At 42.2% G+C, this 27,042-nt stretch overlaps 1 protein-coding gene across 1 annotated transcript; it reads right to left on the minus strand.

Moving 5' to 3' along the window:
* Positions 1 to 1,301: 1,301 nt before the first annotated feature.
* LOC145887776 (inactive tyrosine-protein kinase transmembrane receptor ROR1-like) lies at positions 1,302 to 24,502 on the minus strand. Its single transcript, XM_082978991.1, has 18 exons — positions 24,269 to 24,502; positions 19,540 to 19,609; positions 17,987 to 18,024; positions 13,204 to 13,324; positions 10,891 to 11,069; positions 9,646 to 9,688; positions 9,268 to 9,413; positions 8,878 to 9,068; positions 8,105 to 8,296; positions 7,357 to 7,650; positions 7,036 to 7,158; positions 4,733 to 4,834; positions 4,059 to 4,220; positions 3,689 to 3,867; positions 3,324 to 3,453; positions 2,959 to 3,078; positions 2,742 to 2,815; positions 1,302 to 2,350 (listed from the first exon to the last, which is right to left on the minus strand). The coding sequence occupies exons 1-18, from the start codon at positions 24,321 to 24,323 to the stop codon at positions 2,044 to 2,046; spliced, it is 2,526 nt and encodes an 841-aa protein (XP_082835117.1). The 5' UTR covers positions 24,324 to 24,502; the 3' UTR covers positions 1,302 to 2,043.
* Positions 24,503 to 27,042: the final 2,540 nt, after the last annotated feature.

Raw genomic sequence — 27,042 nt, forward strand, 5'->3', positions numbered from 1 at the left:
ATTGGGCAGTTAGCTTTATATTTGTCAATTGAGTGTGGCAAATCGTCGGCATTTTTGATAATGTTAACGCCTTTAAAATTTATGTTGTAAAATGAATCATTTTGGAACCACATTTAGTTAGTCTCACAATCAGTTAGTAACATTACTGATAATGAATACAGGTTCCAATAGGCAATTGAACTTAAATAATCTTGTTACAAAATCTAGAGGAATCATGTTTGTGACACAAAATATTTATAAGAATTTCAATGCAGTTTGTGGCTGCTTTCTCACTGGACTTTTCTTCTAACACCCCTTCCGGCCCTTTATGAAAAGGCTTAGGGAGGAATTCACCACATAACTACTTCAGTGGGATTTTGTTGCAAGTCGACTTTAGCGAAGTTTACGAGACAACAAAATCTTCTTATCCTTCACCCCTAATCCGTTCCGTGCGGGCACAGAGACTCGTTTCGCTTGGTCGCCCAAGCGTAGCTTGCAACTGAACCACGACACCATCTACTTGGTGCGTATTAACCCTTTCTGCTGCTTTGGGGCGGCATCGGTTTACATTTAAGGTCACTGTGAGAGAAAAACAACATTTAGCTAAAGGTGGCTCAATCATTAATAATAATAAAGTCTAAACACAAAAAACTAAAACAATAAACATTGTTTGTGTCGTCCATAATATTTGTTTATTTTGAGAGTCAGTCTCCATGACAACGGTGGAATTATGGGATGATTGACACCAGTGTATTTGTGTAGAGCAGATACAGGTAACCTTTAACGCTCAAGCTAGCAAACACCTGACAAGACTTTCCCTATCTTTTTTTATCTTCCAGAAATAATGTTGATAAATCTAACGGTGGAGATAATTGCACTCTCACTCTTTTCCGGTCCATTGTATAACCACGACTGGCAGCTTTGCTTATCTTTGGCAAAGATAACATTGGACCAGAAGCCAAAGATGGATGGTTGCATTTTCACAAAGCAAATAACAAACCCACGCACACTAATGGCAAGTTGTTTATGCTTAAAATGGAAATGCTGTTTTTCATCATTTTATCGTTATTACTAAAAAAATAATTATCCGCTAGATGGCGGTGGTGGAATAAAACTGACTGATATATTTATCCCAACTATTCTCATAATAAAATATTGAAATAAGAAAAACCAATCGGTAGCAACTAATATTAAATGCTCGTTGTATGACGTCGAGAAAAATGACTTGTTCCGCACCACCTAATGAGCCTTTTTGCATAGATATGCACAAACTATATGTGGTGTTCCTTTCACACAAAACACTTAAAAACATCTAGTAAGATTTTTGTGCTGTATTTTTCAGCTAACAACATAGATTTACACAAAAACACACACAAGACGCAAAAATTCGACGTTAGCGATAAGAAAACAGATATGAAGCTATATTCGTATTAGGCAGCGAGGCCCGGCTTTGCGGAGACAAGGAATTTGTCCGTGTTGGAACAAAATATAAAACACGTGTTGACGTAATGGGAAAAGCAGATTTGCAAGTTTTGAAAACAAGGATATTTTGAGAACTAATGTCATTGTAAAATACATTCAAAATGTAAAAAACCCGTACTTATTGTGACAAATACGACAACGATACGAAATATTTACAATGAGAAAGAAAGTAAAAATAAGTGGGAATATAAAGAGCAGCATTTGAAAATTAAGGCTGCTTTTTATGAAATATACCTTGATTTCCATGAAGAAAAATAAATTGAGAGAATATGAAATACATGGAGCCTCAATTTGAAAACGAAACAATTCTCGAATAAATTAAATACAAAAAAGTCGATGCGGGACGAAACGCGTGAATTAATAGTCACAATCAGAAAGGCAGTTTCCCCAAATAAATTCCACAGATGTTTAAAGAAAGTGACCCGAATTATAAAATATTTCTTTTTTTGACCTTCCCCAAAGTTGCAACGTTCGAAATCATATGTTTGACCTTCACCTCCGGCCACCGCACCGCCACAAACAACATATGAACTGCACGTCACAATTGAATGATTGTCTCGTCACAGTCACGTGTCAATTTGCTCATGTGGTCAGGTTTCCGTCTTCCTGATTGGAGGGTTTGTAAAGGAGAAGAGATTCCGCATTCCGGTCTTCGCGAAGATGAAGGTCATCTCCCGGAAGTCCCGAATCCCGAGAAGCAGATATCAGAGTCGTCACTTCCGTCGCGTGCGATCCGTTGCCGTGGTAACGACGATCAGTTGTCATCCTCCTTGGAGCTGCAGATGCGGAGGACACGAAAGAGCGCTCGGATGCGGCAACGGATGGATTCCAGGGAGCGATGGAGGAGTAGTCAGGAGGAGGAACGGACGAAATGATGCTGGGGGCATCGCTGTAAAAAGATAAAATACATTTAAATTACAAATAGGGAAAGGATTTAAAGTTGATTGCATAAGCGGCCTTTTTACAGTGATGCATAAGCGGCATTTTCTGTATCTTCCAAAGTACTTACTCTACAATTAATTAGAGAGGAAAATCAAAACTAACTTAAAGTCAATTTTACTCTACAATTAATTTGTTTTGGCAGATACGCACCCTTAATTAACGCCAATACTGAAATGTTACATTTTAACCCAGCGGAATTGGCATTTTATTTGAGGAAACATGTTTGTAGATAATTTCACAACGTGTACCACAATCTTCTCATCACACGCCTTTTACTTGACAAGTTTCGCGCAAACCACATTTTACATCTATTTCAGACACCGTTTATGGAAACGAACCTGGTCATTTGCAAAGGTTCCATGTTAATAAACACGTCATCGCTGGGCCAATTTTGCACCTTCACCAAGATTTCCTGAACATAAAAAACGCAATGTTATGAAGACCCATCACTATATTCTATATTTAAACATAAACATCTATAAACACGTCAGTTGCAGGCACGCGATTTTTATTTAATTTTATTTGAATTGTTTAAATTGTGAATGAAAATCTCACCTTGAACGAAGGTCGTTGTGAGGGTTGAGCGAACCAGCATTCATGGATGAGTGAGTACACTTTGGCTGGACATTGGTCGGGACAAGTTAGAAGTTGACCTCTTGAAATCAACTCCAAAACCTTGAGAAGTTCAAGACGGAAATTCGATTAAATTCCTACTTAAACTATGCACGTGTGTTTTTAAATGCAAACCCATGACACAAGCTTTAAATGAAATCGAGCTACTTCACAACAAATTTAGAGATAAACTTGCATTGGCAACATTACATAAAGATTAATTTTAATTTAAACAAAGTTACTTTAAACGACCTTGCCTTCCAAAAGCGGCCATTAAGCCAATAAAAGTCAAAATTTATCTCGTTTACCTCGCGGTTGCTGTAGCCGCAGAACGGCTGAGAGGCGAAACTGTACATCTCCCAAAGCAAAACGCCGAAGGAATATACGTCACATTTGTCCATGAACTGCCAGAAGCGAATGGATTCTGAAGACATCCACCTTGAAAATTAAATTTAAACCCTTAATAATTTGCTTTTTAAATGGTTGAATGGTAAAAAAAATATCACAAAATAATTTTACCACCAGCACCAATATGCAGTTCAGCATATATCTCAACAATTCGTGAGATTTAAGTTCGTAAAAATGAACTCAGTAAAATACAGCATTCCTACAAAATTGTAGCTTTAACGAACATGTGCCAATCATTGTACGCATAGTTGTATTGTTAACCCACCTAATAGGGAAGCACGTTGCATTAGCGGCTGGCTTGTAGTAGTTCGAGGCATAAGCGTCCCTTATGACACCGTGGAGGTTGATTTTCACCGTCCTGTCAGAGCAGAGAGAGACATTGCGTGCTGCGATGTCACGGTGGCTGAAACCGTGGCTGGAAAGATATTCTAAACCGGACACAACCTGAAGAAAATACATGTTTAAAATACCTTTAATCATTGTATATCATATTATAACGTAGCTATCACGAGTTTTAAATAAATGTTGGTGTACTGATAGTAATTTTCAAAATCCTGTACATTCTAAATTAAACTTCTATGATAATTTTTCCTATAATTTTAAGACAAGTTTGACTTGTTCTTTGACAAAATTACCTGTTTTACAATGTCAGTGAGGTCGAAGTGGGGAACGACTCCCATCGCTCCTGTATCTGTGACGTCACAATTGGGCGAACGCGAAATAAGATGTTGGTGAAGGTCGACAACCTCGAGATTCTCGAAAATCATGCACTGACGATCCGGGTGAAGTGAAACAGCCTAAAAACGATACTCGATAAATTACAGTCCTTTATTTGATCAAAATAATTTTGCAAATAATACGTGGAACATGTTTTCGTCGCTTTAACGTAGCGCTTGTTATTGAAAATTGAACTGGAATCCAGAAGGTCAGTAAATTTCAGGTTTTGAGTTCAAGGGGTCGTCCATCATTTATCCGCGTATTTCCGGTCACGAATGACCCCGGAAAATCGTCGGCGCCTCGACGGAAATTAATAAGCCAAGTTCCCGCTTAAACCGGGTCATTGCTTTAGTCTTGTTCTGACTGGAAACGACCGCCACACACTTGAGTTTACGCGAATTAAGTGATTCGTTTTGCTTCAGCCTCGTGTAATCCATCAAATCTGACAGTCCAACACAAACTCTCCACGACAGCTGTTTGCTGATTCTACGTCACTCTGACGTCAGGCGGTGATACGATTGCCAAACAACCAGGATTTAGGCTTGGTTTGCATTTTTGTTGCTATGATCCAATTTATGTTTGAGTCGTTTACCTTGAGACACATGATGTTGGGATGTTGCAGCTCCGAAAGAACTTCGATTTCACTCATGAAGTTGTCGAGTACTGTTGCGTCATCGAGTGACTTGACAATGACCTATCAAATACGTAACAATTAAATTTGAGTACGACATGAATATACGAAATTCATCCATGCAAGTGACATTAGAAATTGAAGTACACATTTCGCATCCCAAGAAAAAGTCTAAATAAAATTATTTTAACAAACTTTAAAGTTTCAACAACAGAACAAACGGATCGTTGCAAAGCTTTTGAAATTTTGAGATGCAGCTTCTCAGAAAAGTTGCGGAAAACTTGTTTTTTCCTCAAACACGAGACCGTCTGGAGTGTGGTTTAAAAAAGTTTACACGAAACCCTTATCGTGAAATCTTAAACCCGATTTAGCCGAGAATCGACTTCGAGTATTTGATGCGTCACAACTTAGATCACGTTCGAGTAATTCTCGTCCAAACTCAATTAAAATCGCGCCCGTTGTCTTTTGGCAACAACATCTGCTCAACTTCCAGCAATTTGGTTCAAAGGAGAGGTTGAAGGTATAGTGTAGCGTAAAGTATCGTCGGGATTGCATTAAAAAAGGCGGGAGTCTATCGACTGACGACCACTGATCAGTATCGGCGATACGAACAGAGATCGAACTGCGATAAATCGTACGATTGCGAACTGTTCCTGTGTTTTAATAACATTGGTGGAATGCAAACGTGGTCACGGATTGGTCGTACTCAGTGGTACCTGCGGCGCCGAGAGCTTGGATTTTCCGAGTTGATTTTCGGCGGACAAGAACGGTTCGATTCGATTTGTTTAAAGGTCAAGTTTTGTTAAAATGTCACTGAGGCGCAAAACGCATTGTTCTAGTTACAAGCACAACGAACGACAGAAAAGAGCAACTATTTTCGATTTGGTGGAGCTCTTTTGAAATACAAATACTACAAATGCAAAACGCAAAATGACCGAATTTCAGGGTAAACTTTTAATGTTTCTGCATTAGATATTTCGGCATCATTTGCGGACAAAGTGCCCCCCCTCCTCATCTTGTGCAAAATGTTGACGTTTTAGTGGGAACACAAACATTTTTGTTTGTTCCCGGGTCTAATTTGGCCCAACAAGAAAGCTATGAGATTTATCAAAGCGGAATTACTTTAGAACGTTTTTGCGAGCGAGCAAATTTAATCAGGAAACCGCACTACCGCAACCTAATCCCGAAAACACACATTCGGCAAAACACATGACGTCACAAGCAGGAAAGGTGGGGGGAGCGTTTAGGTTAAGAATGCGTCCAAGAACTTCCGACCTCTTTGAGACGAATCAATTTTCCGTACATTCTCGGGCAGTTTTCGCGGCAATTATGACGCAACAGTGCAGGGCAGTTCGAAACTGTTTGTTTGCAGCTAGAGGGGTGCCTCCACTGCTAAGTGCAAGCGGTTATAGTTCAATTCTTGACCATTGTTTTTTTAGGAGCCAATTTGCGATTCCATGAACCACTGTTTCAAATAAAAATGTTTGCAAGTTTTTTCCAGAAGACCAGTGGGTGTTCTTTGTTTTAGCAGATGGTCAAACGTCGGCTAAGTGTACAAGCAAGTTGATGAATAATTTGGGAGTTGCGAGTGAACAGATTACTTTGTTTTGGTTAATCTGACGGGGCTTAAAAATCGTTTACGTTGGGAGTCCAAAACCAATATACACAAAAAATCATGGTTAACGCTTGATTGCTTTGTGGATTTTGCGTGTAACACAGTACAGAGCATTGTTATTGAGTTATGAGATGGATTTGTTCCTACGTAGAAACACAAGATATTTCGGTGTTTATATTAGAATTTTTGTAATAGCCCTAAATTCGAATTAAATATTTGTTACAAACTGGGACCAGTGGAAAAGTAGTTATAACATCCAAGTGAACATGAAAACCTTGACGTTAGTCATGATTCAGAAACGCCGCTATTGGATAAGGTCAGCTGAGAGAGATTACTCCACGCTGTGTATATAAGAAGTGATTTGAAAACCAGAAAATTGTGGATTTCGTTTCGTGTGCAAAGTTGTGGTTGATTAGTTAGCTGCACCCACCGGCCAAGATTTAAAGGGGCCCAAACAGAGGGGTGATCCGGTTAAAATTCCAACGGTATTTTCGAAAACAATTAACGTTAACGAATGGCGCATGAAGGGAACGAATTCGTCATCGTCTAATTTTTGTTCTTGCTTATGTAATCACTTACAACCGAAGTGAAATTTACTTTATCTGTCGGGGCAAATTGTTCTGGGGGTGCATGTAATCACATGACTCACCGGAAATCCGTCGGGGAATCTTGGGTCGTTAAAGATCTGGCCTTTGTATGCTTTCCCATATTCGCTACTGCCGATTTCGAGCAGGTTTTGGATGGAAGAAGGATTTACCTCCGGTACCTTCAGCTGAAAGGAAAAAAAGTTTTTCACTTTGCTGCGCAAAATTTTTATGCGACACATTTTGCCATAATGCGCATAATATATTAAAAAACGGAAAAAGATATTTAGTATCCCGGTTAGCATATCCACGGTAACTATTCTAATTACTGCAGTCAATTGTACAAAACCTAAAGCATACACATGCGAGGTCACACACAATCTTACCTCACGCTTGATAAGGGTAGTGTGGGTTTTTGAAGGGTTTGATGGTTTCGTGACATCAGTGGAGGATTGATGACGTCGGCACTTGCAGTAGATGAAGACGCATAGAACAAGGAGAAGCACTGCGCATGCGCATGGCACCACAATGAATACCAGGGTGTTTTCGCTGTCATCACCACATTGTTTCACGTCGCAGGTTTTTACGACCGTCAGCTGGTCGTCGACGTAACACCATGGCTGTGATCGTACGTTGCCCGGGTTTCTACAGAAGTTGTGCCCGCCCAGCAATTCCGGATGCTAAAAAGGCGAAAATCACAAGTTGAACACGCGGATTTGGGACCGAAGCCGAAAATTGCACCCGGCCGGATTATAGGCTTCGATTCCGGGCGAAATGCAACGCATCGGGCCGGAAATTTCTGAAAAGCGCTCATTGTGTGGGAGGAAGGTGCCTTTGATCGAGTGACGTAGGCGCACGAGGTAATTTCAGGGGCAATCTTAGATCGTGGGAGTTTACTAAAGTGTCGAATCTTAGTCGACGAAACACTAAATATACGTTGGAGAAAATTGCCTCGTTCACATTTCCACGCTGCAAAGGAGCAGAATGACTTTCACGTTTTGCTGCAAACTGTCCAATGCGAAAAGTTCAAACAAATTTAGTCGTTTTAGAGCGCCTTTTGGATCCCCAAAAGGCAATGTGGTTGTTTGTTGACCTTATCTAGCTATAGAATTAACTTCAAATTATTTTACCAACCTTTGCAGCCATGGACGTAGGCCAACTTTTGCAAGTTTGACCCGAGGATGCGACGTTTAAAGATCCCTCGTATTTCTCTTCGGAGTCGCTGCACTTTTCCTCTTGATGTTGCGAAGTCAGTCCGATTCTCACGCAATTTCCACCTTCCTTGTAGGACGAAAGGAGGGAGCAGTTTGCGGTGTCAAAAAGGTCCTAAGTAACAAGGGAACAAGTTTTATTATATTACCATGTTATCAAGAACAGCAAAAATAAACTTAATTTCTGGCATTACAAGAATTATTTAACATTTACAGCTTTCGAAAGCTTATTTAACATTTTTTAAGTCGCCTGTCAACCGTTATTATAGATAAAAAGGCGCAACATAATTGCCTCCATTCCTTGTATTCTAAAATTAGTTGCCCAAAGAGTGCATAAATGGGCGGAGTTGATGAAAATTGGCGACCTCCACCCAAAATGCAACAAAACCACGATTCTAAGCACAGCTGGAGATAATCTCCTTAAGTTTATGTTGTACAGAAGGTTAATCTTAGCATGAAATCGTCTTCGGTTCGTCTACTAAACAAAACCGTGGGGTTAAATCTATTTAGCATGACTTAATGCCTCGGAAACTTTGCGTTTTTCCTCATTTTGTCCATGATCGGCAGTGCAAAAAGATGTGAAACGAAGGTGTATCATGAAGCGCATCCATGTTGGACAATAGTGTGTTGGACATAAACAACTTATGTTTCCATTAAGTTTTCAATATTTCAAGACAATTGTTTTGGAAAACTTACCCGCACGAACTTATTGTCGCGGCCGAATTCCCGTCGGCAGGTGTCGCCCTTCAAGATTTCGCAATCTTCACGACACAAGAGGGAGCCACTGGTGGGGTTTCCTTCTTTGCTGACGCCACATGTTGGGATTGCGAAGTGACAGAAGGCGGGAAGCAAGTAACGACGGCATCTCTCGCTCACCATTGGCTGGGCTGCAATCACATGACAAGACAAGATTGGTCAGATTTCTCGTGATAGTATTAAAGCCCAATATTCACATTTTACTGGACTTAATTTTTCTTGGGAGGCTTTATGCTTTTTAAACATGTCTCATGAAAGCCATAATACCACTTCAGTTCTGCCTTGGTACAACTATAACACACCTTGTGATGTTTAGGGGCAGACACTCACCTAGTTTCCGTAGAGCAGATTTAATTTGTTTGTTCATATCCCCCAGGCTTCCATAGGCGTGAACGTAGATGTCTATCCCGTTGAGATATTTTGCACAAACGTATCCCTTGTATTTCTCACACTTTCCAGATGAAAAGAAGTTCGACCTAATGCAAAATTACACATGGTATAACTGAAATAGCGGCATGTCCCCCATGATGACATGATTGGGTTTGTGGAATGATCTATTTTCAAAACGGTTGAAAGTTTCATGTTATTTATTTACTATATAAAATTTATTAGTATAAACACAGACAGAAGCATCTGTATTGCGATCGATGATTGTTGTTAGATTGTTATCGTGTTCTAGAATGTAATCAATTATTAAATAAGACTCACAATGGCGACTTTCCCTCTTCTACCGGGAACTTTGGTGGGCGTGCTGCAAATAAAAGAAATAGGATTAGTGACATCATCATCGACGTCACGTCCCCGATCCCAGGCGCCACGATATCGCGAGCAGAAGATAAAACAATAGCGGGATTATTGCGCAACAATGGAGCGCTTAATTCCGCCGTGGTGGTTGATTGTTTGTGCTTGTTTATTTAGAACACCAACAGCGACACATTTTTCTGCGCAAACTTGTTTGGGGGAGTTAAGAAGATTAGGCTGCGTCGAGTCTAAGCAGCTGCCCTTCGAGGCAGGGGGTTTCGAATAAGGAGATGGGAATGCATGTTTGTGACGTCACTTTCAAGATGTTCTAAAACGCACTTCACGAGAAAATTCGTGAGAAAATCTGTTTAAAGTGTCGACATATAACCTCGTCTTTGCTGCCCGCTGAGAAATTTATTTTGTCGTACGATGATTCACAAACGATTGTTATTCGAACGTGTTTGACGCGATATCAGGTCGATTATGCGTGTGAAGATATCGGGTGGCACGCAATGGGTGCAAACCCAAAACATGCGGCGGGACCCCGCGAAACGACCCAGAAACCATTGCCCGCCACCCAAACTCGTTAAATTAACCTCCATGTAGTTGCCGACGAGGCTTGGTTGGTGTAAATCTAAGTTGAAAATGCAAATCATTGCTTATTGCGTGCGTTGGTAGCGCCAGAAAAACAGACACTCTCTTAGTATTCCAAGATCGGCATTTCCCATTACCAACGACGACATTTGAAGTCCCGCTGAGCCGCCGTTTTTCTGAAGTGAAACCCTATCCCAGCGAACTCTCAGGGCATCGCGTGCCTCAGGGGAACAAGGCGTGTGGCTTGACAACTTGATACCTTAATACGTGTCGCCAGTTTATTCGGCGCGGTTGAACGCAAGGGGTTTGATGGAATTTTAATTGTTTACCGGTATACAGTTTTGAAGCACGGCGCCCGTGGATAATTGATTGACACGAGACCTAAATCCCCCATGATAATAGGGGCGCGCCCAAATCACAAATACTATTTTTCGGACGTGGAACAGGAAAATTCGCCTAGCAAATTGATGATAACAGAGCCAAGGTAGGATAATGATCAGAATATTTAAAATTACGACACAAACAGCTTCGTTGCAAAAGCTTAACACTGCGGAGAGTTCCACAAATACATGCAAAGCAGGACACATTCCGCAACAAATCTTCTAATATTATGCTTACCGAAGGTAACTTTGAGGTGGGCTTGTGTTTTCACTCGGCGAAGTGAGTTCGAAGCTTCGCATAAGTAATTGCCAGCATCCAGGGTGAAAACGTTGGCGATACGAAGTCTGGAACCCCAGTCTCTGTCTGTGATGCTGATGCGTTTGTCGTTTAAATCGATCACCTTGTTGTCTTTGTACCTGCATCAAGTCAAAAACAACTGGTCAGTATCTTACAGTAGTAGTCATACTTGGATATGATTCTTTTGACGGATAGTGCTACTGTTGTCGCCAGGCATTGTCAATTTGAAGAACTTTCGTTCCGGCACAAAAGTTTACCAACGTTTTTTGATGGACTTCTTCAGGTTTAGGAGCAACAATTCACCATGTACTCACGACACCACAAAAGGTCGTTTTTTGACAGATATTTGAATATCAAGCGACTCCGAATTTTCATAACTACAAAAATATGCGATAACGTAACCTTTTACGTCTAAAAATACGCCACTATTAGACCGCGGAGTCGTATCTAAGCGGCAAAACATTGGACAGAAATACGAACGTTAGAAGACGAAGGTTGAGAGATGTTCCGGGCATTAAGTTTGACCGCAGAAAGACCGGCCATCATACCACGGGTCAATGGGGCCGTTGACTCCGCCTGATCCATGGTCGGCCCGGGAGCTTTCAAGTGTTGAAGAATGAGACGAAAGCATGAGAATAGCTGCCAACTTCCGAGTGAACCAGGGAGGTGAGGGAAGGCATCAAAGGGGGTGCGAGTACATTTACGTTTGCTTCTTCCCTAAGCCTTCCCCTCTGATCGTCAGCTGCCGGTTAAAACGTCACGGCGTTTTGAAAGTCGGACGTCAAAAGCGTTTGAATGCGAGGGTTTTGTGTGAAAAAGTGCTTACGGAAGAGCGTTTACTGACAAGAAAGGAAAGGCGAAATGCTTCAGGAAGCGAGCCAAGGGTCCAAATCACAAACATCCTTCGAAGCATTGAACTTTCGTATCGCCGCGATACCATATGGTTGGTTAATCGTGGCAAGATTAGAAATGTCTGGAATTGACCCAAATAATTTCGAGTTGTATCAAACACTACAAGCATTAAAATTATTATGTGCCAAGTTCTTCTACGTGTGAGACGCCTAATCCAAGCAAGTGTGATTGGATAAGTCAGGAATTACACATTTAATTACTTGCAGCACAATAAATTTACATAACTGCTGCTGCCATCGCCATTACCAATTTAAATCTTGACTTTCTTCTAACATTTCCTTGTTAACCGTAAAACTAGCAGAATTTGCCGACAAAACGTGATGCGACAGTGTCCACAAATACCTACTGAGATTACTTTGAAAACGAACTACAAACAGACTATTTGGTTTGTTATGGCTACTGACGGCGCGTTGACAAAATCAATATCAACTTCCCACTAATTTGTGCCCTCAGTTCATTATGAACCCGCCCTGGTATGGTTAAACTCTGTTAGAAATGCGTCGCGGACGTCTTTGACTTTGACAGATTTGTTTAATATCAGCCGGACCACCAAAGCTTTGTTGGTGGAAGGTAATGGGCCGAAAAGGGACCAAAAAAACATTTTTTGAGCCTAGAGACGGGACTGGAACCAATGGCAGAAAAATTAACCCCTTAAACAGTGAAACAATGGCATGAAAAGGTTAATCTTGACGCACTCGTAAGTCGATCAATTCCAAACAGTTAATTTCGTTGGCGCTGAAGCTTGGTGGTTTCAAAGTAGAAGAGTTTGCGAAGTTTAATCCGATCATCGGAGGCAAAGAGTACGGCGAGCTCGCGCGGAAAAATATTAATCCGGCTTAAATTCACGGCCGGTTTGACCCGAAATAAGCGAATCCGGGTCTCCGTTAGTGAAGTTTCGCACGCGAAAACTTGAAGATTTATGTTCAAGCAAATATTTACGTGTTGCGCAAGGCTGCTGCTTTGAGTTTGGTAACTTGGCAGACCTTGAATTCGGCTGACAAACGGGGCACAAAAGATGTAAAAATATTCTCCATATTGGGAAAGAGGCGATAAACCTATACTGAACTTGCTTTTAAGGTAAAAGACCTTTAACCCGTCAAGTTACTCAAGGTTCAAGAAGTTTCCACCCTAAACAATACGAAAAAACGTGGAACAAACAATATCAAGCAAAGTAGTTCTGCTAGTTTATAACGTCCTTCACCTACAGGCAGTTACGCAAAAGGCCAAGACTTGTGGTTGTCCTTAACCACGTGGTTTAAGAATTATGGTCGAGATTCGGAGATAATCTTTCCAATGTGGCAAGATAATCGTATGCGGGCGCGACGTAGTGAAGTTTCTTACCAGGTGTAGGTGATCTTGTGTTTTGCACTTCCCTCGACTTTGCATTTGAAGATCACTTTCTCGCCCGAGCTCACACTCTGGTTCTTCATGTCGGTTGTCACCCGTAGAAAAACTTGCTTTCCTGTGGAGGGGAAGAAAACGTTAGATTTGAGCAGTGAGGAAACCATTCGCACAACATATTTTGTGTGCTATGTGTTTGTGTGACTTCCTTTGGATGTTTTTGTTCTGTTTGAATAAGATATAACCTCCAATGTATAACTCTATGCAGATGCGTGCATTAAGTTGGTCTGACGGACTTCAAGATTGAGATAAGTTTTCAAATATTTCCAAAGTCACTTTTATACCAGCATTTGTTCTAAATAAGGTATGAGTGGCGAAACGGAATGAAACCTGCACGTCATCGTGCAGGCTGTGTTACGTCACAAACGCGTGAGTGGTTGTCATCGCTAGTGATAAGAAGTCTCTGGTCACGCGCCAGAAGTCTTGATTAATATAACTTGACCCAAGAGCGTTATCTAAAGCACACGAACGGCGCAGATGTTCTTAAGTTATCTCTGACGATCGATGGTATTTCTATTGCCAGTTGCGTCCAGTGTGTTGATAAAACCACTCAAGACTGATCGAAAATTATTTTGCGGTGTCGGAAAGACGATTTTCAGTGATTGATGTGGAATTTGGACATTTTACCGTGTGTTTTTTCCCCACCTGAAAGGACAAACCAAGTTAAGTGGCGTGGATATTGTTTATTGGGTCCGACAGGGTCGTGAGGTGTGTTTGTGATGGTTGATGAATTGAACGGACGCATTAGAAACATTTGTCATCATCGGCAAGTATTTATTTGCGGTTGATGAGACTCGGGTTCGGCGAAAATATTCCGAGTTTCAAGTGGAATTGGCCGAGATCCAATGACCGCAATGCCAAAAATCTCATCTTATCGCCCAACCGATGAGCTTCAAAGCATCATCCCCACAATCTTGTGGTATGCGGAAAGTTTCAGGAAAAGTTGTCAGTTCGGAATTTCACCCGACGTCCGTGTTAATTATTGTTGACCCCAAAAACCGCAAATCACTTCATCAGGATCTAGAAAGTTTTTCTTGGGGATTAAAAGTCCAACCCGTTTAGATTTGGGGGATATTCATCTCTTATCCGCAAGTATCGTTCTGAGCAGGTAGAATTGAACTCTTGGTTCGTTACCCAGAGCTGTCAACTGTCCTGAAATCGCTCGTTTTCAATTTTTGTCAGACTAAATATCAAAACATTTGAAATACCGGGAATGTTTCAAGATATTTTCGAAAATATATTTTAAGCAAAAGATTGAACACCAGCAGCAAAAAAATGCAAAAAGGTAAACATCGCAAGGCATTCTGGCGACATCACGTAGACCTGAAATGTCAGACACGAAATAATTTCTGTCAACACATTTGAAATCTTAGGAAAACGTGAAAGCAGAAACAATGCATTCCGACACGATTAGCTTCTGAAAATAAGTGATAGGGCGCCCGACAAAAGTTCTGGGCTATTGCCGTGCGCCCCTTAGATAAGATGCGGAGGACCAAGTGGAGCCGTGTGCCCGATCAACGCTAAACAAACAAACGGCATTGATTCGACAACGGACGCCGACCAAGTGTTGAAAAGTACTTGAAAATGCAGTCGAGTATTGACACCTGAATGCAACCGGGCCAGGTGGACTAGCGAGGTTTTAAACCGCTCCGTGGAAGATCAAAGACCAAGTTTATCCGGGAAGACTTAAAAGCCGTTTGTCGCCGATCCGTCAACCACACATGCGCAAAATCGCGAGGATGACGTTGGAATTACGTCATTAAAATTCGCTCGTTGTAAATTATTTTTCATGCAGAAAGCTTTTGTTCTAAAAACAACGTGTGGACTATTCGTGTTTAACCTCATTATGACGACGACGAATGACAAACAGGTCTATGACGTTTCGCGTGACGTAGGCGCGGAGTGATCTAAGGCCGAGGTCGTGTTAAGTTGCTGCAACGCGGGTGCGTATTACGAGCAGGGCGACCTGGGAAGAGGGATCGTTAACAATGGTGGCAGAGTTGTTTGAAGTCGATCCCTAGATGTTGTTTTGCGGGTTGGAGTTTAAGCCGTGTCGCGCGCTGGCTGGTAGTTAGAACACAGAAGGTTGCCTCTTTCTTGTGGGAAAGAGGACTTCAAGGTGGTCGCTCGTTTGCACACACAAGGGTACATATTGTTTGGTTATAGTTGGAATTTGTCAAGGTTTTTCCAAGTTTCTCTCTTGTCGGAAAAGTGCAAAATATTTAATACGTTTTCCAAATATGCGAGTGTTTACCTGAAGTTATCGCCTCACACGCCCTTGTGGTAACATTTGCACAACGACCAAACAAGATTCGGGCCAACATGAACCACAATGCCGGCCCCCGGGGGGTCTGTATCTGCCCCATTTCACAAGCACGGGGGCAAGTTTTCGGCACCCACGTTGGACGGAAGTATGCGCGGTCGCCACGACAACCAGAAAACAATCGATTTATTCTCATTTCGTCGAGCGAGGAGGAGTAAACAGAACGCCCCGATATTTTGCGACTTGTTATGGATCCACGATGCCAGTGACTTAGCCGAGGCTTTTGTCGTTGTCTGTTTGTCATTGCCGTTGCTATAGTGACGTTTCCGCCCGGACACGTTTTATTCTAGATCTTGGGAAATATTTGCTCGTTTGACCTTGAAATTGGCGCGCTCGTAGCATCCGAACACATGGCCAGAATGTGTTTAATTGATTGTTTGGTTTGATCCCGTGTTCTATGTAAAAGGTTTGGAATTAAACAAAGCACAAGCGTCAAATCTTCCGTCATAGTTGTCTGGCGACCTTTAGAAATAACATCACAAAGTTCATCCCCTCAAAACAAATTCCGAGACAAATTTAGAGGCAAAACCACTGGCGGATAATTTCCTGACCTTGAAGAGTCACGCGTTCCCCTGGCAACCACAAACTGTCAAACAAACCACATGCGACCCCTAAGCCCAAAATTATTTTTCCCACAAGAAGCGTTCAACGAAATTAAACCAACTCATAATAGATGGAGGTTGGGATTAACCAACTGAACCGTTTCGCGTCTCAAGATATTACTCCTTTTGTCTGTATGTCTTGCATTACAATAACTTTAGCTTGTGTGAGAGGCCGGAGGTTAGGTTCGTGCGAAGATCGGTCGGTGTACGTCAGCTTCCACTTCTCCCAGTTTGCGGGTTGCAAAAAATCACTGAGGGAAGATATTAAAATTTGAACTGGTTCGAGATTCGGACGCGATGACGGGATCGGGATTTTATGGTGCAGAAAGAAATGGCGGGAGGTGTTGTGAAGTGGGAGTGAGAACGTGGGGGGACACAGTGGATCATTCAAGCGTGGAACATATTTCGTCACCTCCTTCGAAATCGTGACAAGGCAGAATCTATCAGTCGCGGAAGTTTAATAACCCGAAGTATTAGAAGTGGGTGGTGTATAAAGTTTCATAACAATATCGGGTAATGTGCGCTACTGAGGGTGCGATTGTAGTGCTGTGTATCTGACAAGGTGATGTTATTTTTGATGTACGTTCGTGCGGATGGATTAACGTGAACTAAAACGACCCCTTTGTTGCGGCCAGCAGGGTAAACACATCTGTTGTTCATCTTGTCGTCAAAGCGATTGCTTATTAAACCGCACGTGGGGGTATCCGGTCTTGTACGCGATATAATAAATGCAACAACAATCTACGGGAGTGAAGCCGATTATGACAGCGATTTTGGAGTTGTTTATCGGCGTGTATGACGTAGTCGCAAAACGTTGCTTTTCCGTAATTATTTTCCTTTCCACAATAAACTCGGTCCTGGTTTTCAAGGAGTGTTTTTCAAGTAGCGTTAAGGGTGGTGAGCGAATCTCACGCGAAACGCCGGAAAAAAACAAGCGATAACGAATCAGAAACGAAACGGGAAATCACGAAGCGAACGAACGCGAACATTCGCGTCACAAAGGCTATTGAGGAGCACTCGAAACTTCAAGCGGTCTCTTCCCCCTCAACAAGGAGCCCCCAATTTCGGAAATTTCGAAAGTCATAACACGAGTTTCCTCGAGACTTGGTACAAGCTCGCCGCCAATCTAGAACCAAGTGCCAACCCGTTGCTAATTGGCCGTTCTGTGTCACGTGACGTATAATGGGTCACGATCGCGATTCGGGAATCGCTGTTTGATCAATTTTGTCTGTTTAATTCGATGTTAGGTATGCGCTGTCTCTGGTTTTTAATTGTCTGGGAAAACCGACGATTGTTGACTTGTCGCATCGTTTGTGACGCAACAAGGCATCTTGTGCCAGTTACAGAATCTTGTGTGATTGTTGTTAATAATTGGTGGATAAAAACGATTTTTAAAGGCAATGATTTGGTTCCAAAAAGGTTCATAGCGAAATGGACAAATTCCTTCGATGCGACTAACACGTTTTGCTTTTGTACTTTCAGAGTTTGAAAATTATAAACAATTTATGCTTTTCTACAGCAAATTTTGTTTCCAAAATATACAAATCATAACAAGCTTGTTCTGCGACTTGACGGTGATGTGTTTAAACTTTACACAGTCTTTGTGTCAAGCAGCTTGCCAAAGCCATTTATAGTCACTAGATCATCTAATTTAGAGAACCAACGAGCATGAAAGATCATGTTTCTTAATAGGGGGGCGGAAGTTTGCAAACCGACCCCAGCGCGGAGAACAATGGTTGTGGAATGTCGGCAGGAAATTGCTTAAACGCGCGAGAGGACAGACAATCTCGACTCTCACCTGACGCTCGTAGCTCTTGTTGGTCGTCGCTTGCCAGTCTGTAACAACAAAAACAAAATTTCTGGCATCACAAATCAAGCATTGAAGTGCAGGCAGGTCTGTCTCCAAGCGACATGTTTACCCACGCCGAATTGGAAAACAAAATAAACCGCGCGCGCTTTTGTTGGATTGGAGCAATCGCGGGACAGAAACAAGTTCAATCGTTTCAATGCACCATTGCCACAACACAATGGTCCCGAGTGTTTTAGTCTCGACGCAGCCTTGATTAATGGCGACGCGATGCGACTGCGTGCGACTTCGGTGTCAAACAATATGGAAACATTTGCGGAATTTAATTAAACTCGAAGTTGTAAAAAACATCTTGATTGTGGACATTTCTTTGTCTGAATACCGAACCGACTGCTGTGCCCCCAAAATGGTCACATGTTAATTTGTTTTTTGTACGACTTTTGCTGCAACAATGCAAAACAAGCGACTTCGGTTGCACGTCCTTAATGCAGGCCTTCGTTGGGTTTAACTTAGCACGCTGCAATCTGTTATCCGTAAAATGCAAACTCAACGGATCTGTTTGAACAAACGTTCATGTATTTCCGCACTTAACATTTCTGAGTATTTCATTGAAGAGGTTTTTCACATCGGTCCAACTATTAAATGAAGCAGAGCACCAAGTCGTGTGAACATAACTTCAAGATACGAGAGCTGGGCTTGGTTTCCAAGAATTCAAAACCACTTAATTAATTGTTGGAGTTTAACTGTAAAGTATTTCTTTAATCACCGCATATTGTTCTTACTGGTGAACTTGTAACTATTTATGAATGAGCATTGGCAAATTTTGGTATAATACTAAAAATTAACGATGCGGAAAGTTAAACAAATTGGCGCCAAATGGAAAGGAAGCATCATCGTTCAATTAGGTTCGTGGCTGACGCACAAGCAACGTACGCTGGTTGGAATTTCAAACGGTTCTTTTAATTTTCGCTCGCTTGGCAAGATAAGTTTGTAGATTGTCGTCCTTCTGCCGTGGATGGGTTTGTGGCGATTATCTTAAGCGGTTTGACGCGAATTGAGCGAATTACGCGGACGCGAAACTGAAAATTAAGGATCGCGACGGGGAATTGTTGGACATTTGCCGCCTTTTGCTGAATCACTGCCGCATCCAAGTACGGACGTCGCAGACGATGGCACCCACGCATTTGCTGCAATATCGTGCTTTGTAACCTCTTTGTCAGCGTGCGAGTGTATCGTGACGAATTGCAGCGATTTGCGCCTTCGGAAATACTCAAAACCCGTTCCCTATATGGCGTGAAAGACATATATGGCGATAATATTGACGTGTTTGTAGCGCAACCTGCATAGCAGGTTACCTTAAGCTTGTAAACACCATTGGGCAGTCAACAATGAAACAAATAGTTGCAACATGCTAGGAAGTGTAATGTTACTTGATTTTAAACTAAGAACACAAAAAAACAGTGCAAAAATAACAAAGAGTTGTGACGTTCCAGTAAAATTTTCGTTTAAATTGAATAATCGCGATCTTTTATCTAAAAACCTACTCGTTCTGTGTCGAAAGTGCGGCGAGTTGGATTCCCGGGAGGTGAAAACTTTTCCCTCCGATTGTTTTTCCTGAAATAAAAAATACAATAACTTTTCATTTAAAAAAAAAGTTTCAGAACGAACCCAACTGCTAATAACACTGCGCGCGTGCCCCAACACTACCTCGACCCAATTACGCACAAAGCAAATCGTCGGATAAGCGGTCGTCGGTGCAGAGCGATAAAACCCCTGCGCCATGGAATTAACGTCGGCAAAACGCTAGTTAAACAGGGGTATTGACGCAGGACGCGAAGGCTCCAAGGCAAACATGAAGCCGCGGAAATATCAATTACGTACAACAGCCGGCGTTTGTCTTTCACTAATTGGCAGTTGCTTTTAAACACTCTGGCGCTCCGGACGAGTTTGGGTTTCCTTTTGCAAAAGAGGGCGTGTTTTGGTCAAAAGTCTTTCATGAAGCTATGAATGCTTTACACGTGCGTAAGGCGTACGTCGCAAACAGCTGGAGAGTTTTAGTAAATTATTCAATTAACCAGTATCGGCATAAAGACATCGGTTAAACCGCCAACAAGCGAGAACCACACTTTCTTTCGACACTTCCAGCCCGGCAAATCAGCAGCACTACTGAGAGCCCCGTACCGAGTACCTGGTTGTGTTTTCAAACACATTCTTTCCCACGACTATTGCGTCAACTGTAAGTACCGGAGAGCACCCCATCGTTAGTGCGGAGTGCTTATTGTCGTCAAAACCAAGGCATCCAGGCGACAGAAGGCGCCACAATACGGTTAATGCCGAAAATGCGCTCAAACCAAAGTCATACGTGCGTAGCCGAAATTGCGGTGCGCATTAAATCACGCAAATCATGTCAGCATGGCTTCAAACTACACTAGTTAGTGGAGGCAATATCTGCACAAAGCTTAACACAGATAAGCCATTGATTGAGTAATGAGTTTAACCGAAATGGCCACGAAAACTCTGGGAGGTTTGGTACCTAAATTAAACTGTAAACCACTGTTCTGAATGGAGGGATTTGTGTGCTTTCAAAAGGCCGTGTCGTTTTAACAGAAGGGCGCTTGTCCTCAATTGCTAAGAGGTTTCACGCATCGTGTACTGCAGCTGCAAACACAAAGTTGCACTCGCACAAGAAAATTGGATCGTGCGAAAAATAGAAATATTATATCTACGGGTGCGCATTGACCCGTGACGCCCCAAGGTCGCCCGCACTCGAGTCTTGAGAGTAAAATTTTCCCATGACACCTCTTAAATGAGACAACTTTCTAAAGCTATGACGTTATCGGGGCCAACTATGCGACAACCGCTACAAGTTTAGATTCAAGCGTTCGTTGTTTGGGTTTCGTTGGCTAGATCGTGTGGGAACAGTAATGGGTGGGAACATGATGGGGTTAGGACGGAGTCAACAGCCACCAGGTGGCAAGTCGAGTGCTCTTCGAGCTATATAATAGACAAGCCATAATTTAGGCCGAGGGAAAGACCCCAAGGGCTTAACCCGCCTAGGTCAACCTCAGTGACCTAAAAGTGAAAGAGTAAATAAACATTGGCAGCAATGGCCGACGGTATAAGCTTATTATGGCAACTGGGGAGGACTTTGTTCTTTAGAAACACTCGAAAGTTTTTACCGCAAAAAAAACACTTCTTGGTGCAATTTGCCAAAAAAAGTTACGTTGGTGCTACTTAAGCATCGCAGTGTTTGAGGATTGTGAGTTGAAATCTTTCAAGAAATACAGTTTATAGGAACGTTAACCTTCATCGCGCAAGTTGTACCCCTGTGTATAATTGAAGTCTTTAATGTTCTACAAACATTGTAAATTTTAACTTTCCCTGTTGAATCTTTTTCATGGCAACGGCTAAAATGCGCAAAATCACCAAACATAAGCCAACGCATTTACATCCTTCCCCCTACATGGCTCTATAAGCGATGTAGATTCGCCAGGATGGCCACGTGGACCACCCGTGGATTTATCTTGACGAGTTAACATAATGTCAACAGTTTAATCGAGATTTTGAAGACATGAGAGGATAAACAAAACCACAGCGAGAAGACGGGAGGTGCGATTTAAAATCCACCACTAGTTATCGCTCAACGATTGCTGTCACTACATGGAGATAAGGGTGACCCTGGCGTCATGTAATACACCACAGGTTTAGGCCTGCCTTGGGACTTTTTTGTGTTTGGTGTATTAGTTAACGTGTAACGGAATATACAGTTTCAATTTACATATCGTTTTATAAATTTTGAATCATTTTTTGAGGAAAATATAAACTTATAAAATTTGGGGTAATTTAAAAATGTTTAAAATATCATGTTTCTCCGAAATACGCAAATACCTTTACGATTTTTCGATCTCGATGATGACAAATTATTTATAAGTTATATCTCAACACCACCAGAACACAGCAAAGTGAGGTGCATTCGTGCCAAAGACTTGAATTCTCGTATATACGCCACAAAATCGTGACAAAACGCCTCGAAAAAGTGCAAAAATCACCCAACATTGGTGGTTGGAGAGAAACCGGCAGCTCAGTGCCTGTCAGTGATTTATCATTTTAAAGCGCATTGCAAACATTCTCTGGTTGGTCGTAAGATTACGGACTGCGCGTATGTTGATCCAGTGTAGCGATAAAACTTATCTGAAGAGACACGCGGGGTAACAGTTTTCCTCGCTTAAAGGTTCGGAGACGCGGTCGCGCGGGCTGTGGCGGGCTATGGTGGTGGGTAAATAGCGTTTGCGTGTGGCGCTTACGCAAGGTGGGACGATAATGTTGCGTTAATTAAGCGAGATGTGTTTTCGTCAGCCGCAAACCGGGACTCATGTGGTTTCAAGTCGTTAGAGCTGAAAACAAACTCGGAAACACCCCGGGGCATTTGGCCAAGCGGTTTGATTGACTGAGTCGGTGAGATGAGAAATTCAAGACCAATTTCACTTTTTTGCGGATAGTGACCATAATGGACTAAATGAGTCAGGTTTGCGCGAAAATTTTTGTGTGTACGGCTATGATTTATTCAATGTAAACAACGTTCGGGACACAAAATCAAAATTTGTCCTGGGTCTAACTAACACGTGACAACAAAAAGGGTTTTACATTTCAAGCTTCTTAGGGATTTACGATATATTGTTATCGCCAGTGCTTGTGTATCGAATGACACGTCATGGCTGCCACGCATAGTCTAAAATGAACTTCCAACCATCTGACGAATGTGTTAAGATGGCCAAGATAGGCTAAACATATTGCTCTGTGGCTTCTATCGTCGAAAGATCATCGAACGGTCTGGCGGAATTCGAGATAACATCTATTGCCTCCGTCGCGGCTTTAATAGGTGTTAATACTGAAACGCAACTCTCGTTTTGAGCGGGACCAAATATGGCCAAGGACAGTCGAAAGTCGGGTAAAATAGAAGGGGAATTTCACGTATGTTCAATAATTTTTTATGTTTTAAATCTTGAAATGAGATAAAAGTTTCCTAAAAGGTCCCAGTCGTATTTTGTTCAGTGTATTGTGTTCACTTGTATCCACAGCTCTTTCGTTGAATTTAGAATTTTCGTTAAAACGAGGAATATAATTAAACCATAAACGGATTCCTGAAATTCTAGTGTTTTTATAAAGCATGAAGAAGAGACCTCGGGCAAACAGCGCGAAAACAAACTCCACAATGACTACGTGACGCAATAAAAGTAGGACGGATTCCACGATTATGAAATCCTCCCGCCTTCATCACAAAGAGGTGTCAAACCCACACAAACAACTTAGGTGATGCCCTGACGTAGGCAGGCAAACAAGTTGCACAGACCCCCCTAATGGTTCCAACACCCCCCACTAAAGCGCCCGCGTTTTACCCCTAAATCTCCACAGCTTTCGGGCACTCGCGGAGGAATATATCACTTCGCACTCGAATCGATCAGGATCCCGACGTTGGTCTCATTCCGCCAGCTAAAAGACTTCATTGTTTTCGTGCGCGGTTCGCTTTCACTTAATTGAAAACCCCAGCTTTGTTTTCGCAAGCACGAAAGCGTGCCGTCGTTCATCACCCCCGAAATTCGTTGCAGTTGTTTTAGGCATTTTTGTAAGAATCGTTCGCGCCTCTGCGATACTTCAAAGCCTGCTGTGGGGCCAATGATCGGAGACTGCACCGAAATATCAGTCATGTTATTTAGGAGGGTTTAATGATAAAATTACAATCATTTTATATTGTTATTTCGAAAGTGAAGTTTCCCCTTTCGTCACGCACAACAAGTGACGCCGGAAGAAGTGGATTACAAAAATATTAAATGTTCATTTTAATATTATTCTCATGTACGATTTGTTATGAGAACAGAAAAATGTAACTTGGGCGTCACCCATATGTTTACAGCGGAAATAATTGCGACCTTTTTTAGACACGGCATAATTTTAATATTTTCAGCCGCTTATTTTGGGATCTTTAATACCAACACGCGATTTCGGGCCACAATTGGAGTGTAAAATCCACTCTGACAAGTCGGTCGCTTTTGAAACTTCCCAACCTCGCGGCTGTAAATGTTGTGAAAACCTGACAACGCGCCGCGAAATGGGCGGGTGTTCGGACCTGGAGGCAATCCCCACTTTGTCGGCGGCGAATCGACGTCGAATTTGCGGTTGAATTATCAGACGTTCCCTAAGGTCTGAGTCGACAGCTTGTTTCTCACCGCAACCGCGCCAGGCTGATAACAGGCCAAGAAACACTTGTTCACTCACCGCATAGGAAGATGAAAAGCAGCAAAACGCTTTTGTAGAAATGTTGAGACGACATGTTGTGGCCTCCTACTGTCCTTGAAAAGCACTTATTCTCGGAAATTCCAAAGTCCGCGGGTTGTTGAGCTGTTGTAGGATAACGTCCTTTTTATCGCTGTTTTGACGACCAATAAACCAGCACTTAAACAAATTCCGATTTTGACCAAACCAACTTTTTACGGTCTACTAACGACTTGATTTTCTGGAAGCAATGCACGTTTTGTTTGCGATTTGCGTGAAATCATTTTCGACAGCAAAGTACATTGAAGAAAAATAACTTTTTCCGTCGATAAAAGTATTTTGCTGCATTTGTTGTTTTAAACATAACTGCCTAACTTATCAATTTCTAATGCAAATAACGTAGATAAAAACAACTTGCAAAATATTGCAGTTTTACGCAACTTTCCGCAGTTATTAACAAGCTTTATAGCTAATAAATCCAAATGCAAAAGTGAATGAATGTTATAGCAATGCATAACGTACACTTCAGTGCTACAACATTTAAGGAAATCTTAACAAATACCTCAATAAACAACAGATTCTTGATAAAGTTACAAATTATGTTCAATCAAATTGTCTTGAGCATAAAGAAACTGTAAACTAAAAACCTCCAGGGAAATCAGTTCAACCAATTCAAACTCCACAACTGCACTGTGTTACTTTACTCAGAAACGCGGACAACGATAACACCTGCCTTCCTCCACCTTACAAGTCAACACACAACCACTGGAGCAGGTGCCGACGCCGCTTAAAAGCGACTCGGGTGCGTTTTACGCGAGACTCCCTCGCGCGGTCTCGAGAAGGTCAACACAGCCTGGAGTCTGGCGCGAACCGCGGTCGGCTTCCATCATTAGTTACATCAACATTATCGCAGACCCTGATGCCCGACAATCGGGACCCGGTTTAAAGTAAACATGTCGACGTTTTGGCGGACGTCGTACGTCGTTCCTGTGCAAACAACCAGCGCTATTGTTTTGCGCGTCGCGATCGCGACTGGACAATGCAAGTCGCGCGTTGTGCATCGTTTGTTTTGGCAAATTAGTCCCACTTACAAGTTGTTAAGCGTCGCGGGACGCGCGAGCTTCTAATTCGACGATGTTACGCGATTAAACAGTCGCGGCTGCATTGTGAGGAGAGAGTTTGCATTTCTATTAAATTCCTTGTCGAGATTCATGTTCTTATCGCGGGCATTAGTGACGACGGTTATTAGGTTTCTATTGCGAGCTAATCTACCCACTGCTGTTTCTTAAGGGTTTATTTTGCACAGCAGTGTTTCTGCTCTCACAGTGTTCTTCTATTAAGAGTTATATATTTCCTGCAAATTCGTATTTTTTATTGCGCAACAAGTTACATAACTGGACAAAACGTATGCAAGCAACTCCCAAACACAAATGATTCCATCTGATGTTTTCGCAGTTTCATTTACAAGATTTTCCATGACGTCATAAATTCAAGGTAACCCAACTTCCAACAATCCTGGAGGCATGCATTTTAGTTTTCAAATTTCTTTTGAAGTACAGATTACAAGTGTCCTTCCCACAATCTTACACGTTTTGCTACTTGCAGGTGGTGACGTTTCACCGCATTATGACGCAATAAAGCCCTTTAATCACGTAAGCAACCGCGGAACTTCGGTTACAGCTTGAAGATTGTGCATTACTAGGATCAACTTTCTACTAATGGCCGAAGTAATCCACAAATTGCCACTCATTCAGCCGGATGTTGCACCTTGACAGGAAAAGGGGCTTTTGAAATTTTAGTGGGAAAGACTTGCATCAGGTTTTCTTACGAGTATAGTTTGATATGTTATTGGGTCGAATGGTGGATATTAATAAAGTAGAGGCGAAGTGCTTGGCTGTGCAGTTTTGCTCGACGCAAAATTGGTGAAAACCCGGGAAAGAAATTTGCCACGAGCAGATATCAAAGAGTCTAAACAACAAATTGAACATGACACCCTGTTTCTTATTTTGGCTTTACAAAGTTTTGTCCTTTGAAAAACCGATACGCATGATTAGCAAAGCGAGACCGCATTGGATTGGATGTTGTGTTGGTCTTTCGCATGGCGCCGAAAGGGCGAAATAGCAGTTGTCAAAATACAACTGACAATGGCAAAACGTGGTCAAATGATACCCGATTAGTGTCACGTCACAAACAAGATTGTGACGTTGTAATGCGATATGATGATTGCTGCAGGGGACCACACAGAGGGTGGAATGTCTTTGAAATCAAAACACTTCGAAAACTGTTCCAATTGGATGAAGAATTTTGACGGAAAACAGTAAAATGGTCTTTAGGATTAAAAAGACTTGCGTGCGCTAATGGTGAAACGTGTGCGTTAGAAATGCTCGATTGTGATTCAAATATCCAACAGCTTGAATCCAGTACTATAAAACGAACCACTTAAAAGCATGCCCTCATACAGGAAAGCCCTTCGTGGTTTTATTCAAAGCATCGTGACCGAAATTAAAAGGAACTATTCAACCTTATTTCGCGACACATTCACGGATAAAGGACTGACACTCAAGACGGCTTCGGCGTTGATCCAAGTGCAAATACCTGGACCGGAATCCGTGACAGTGGAGGCTTCTCGCCTTGCGCTATCTTCGCGTGCAATCTCGCTCTCTCGCCGATCCAGGTGCTCGGGATCTTATCTCGAAACGAAACATTCACCCTTCGCGGTAATGGGGCAAGGAAGGGGGTGAATATAGGTCGCACCCCGGTTAGGGGTCAGAGAGACC

This window comes from Ascidia mentula, chromosome 1, assembly GCF_947561715.1.
Source record: "Ascidia mentula chromosome 1, kaAscMent1.1, whole genome shotgun sequence".
In the NCBI taxonomy this organism is placed as follows: Eukaryota; Metazoa; Chordata; class Ascidiacea; order Phlebobranchia; family Ascidiidae; genus Ascidia; species Ascidia mentula.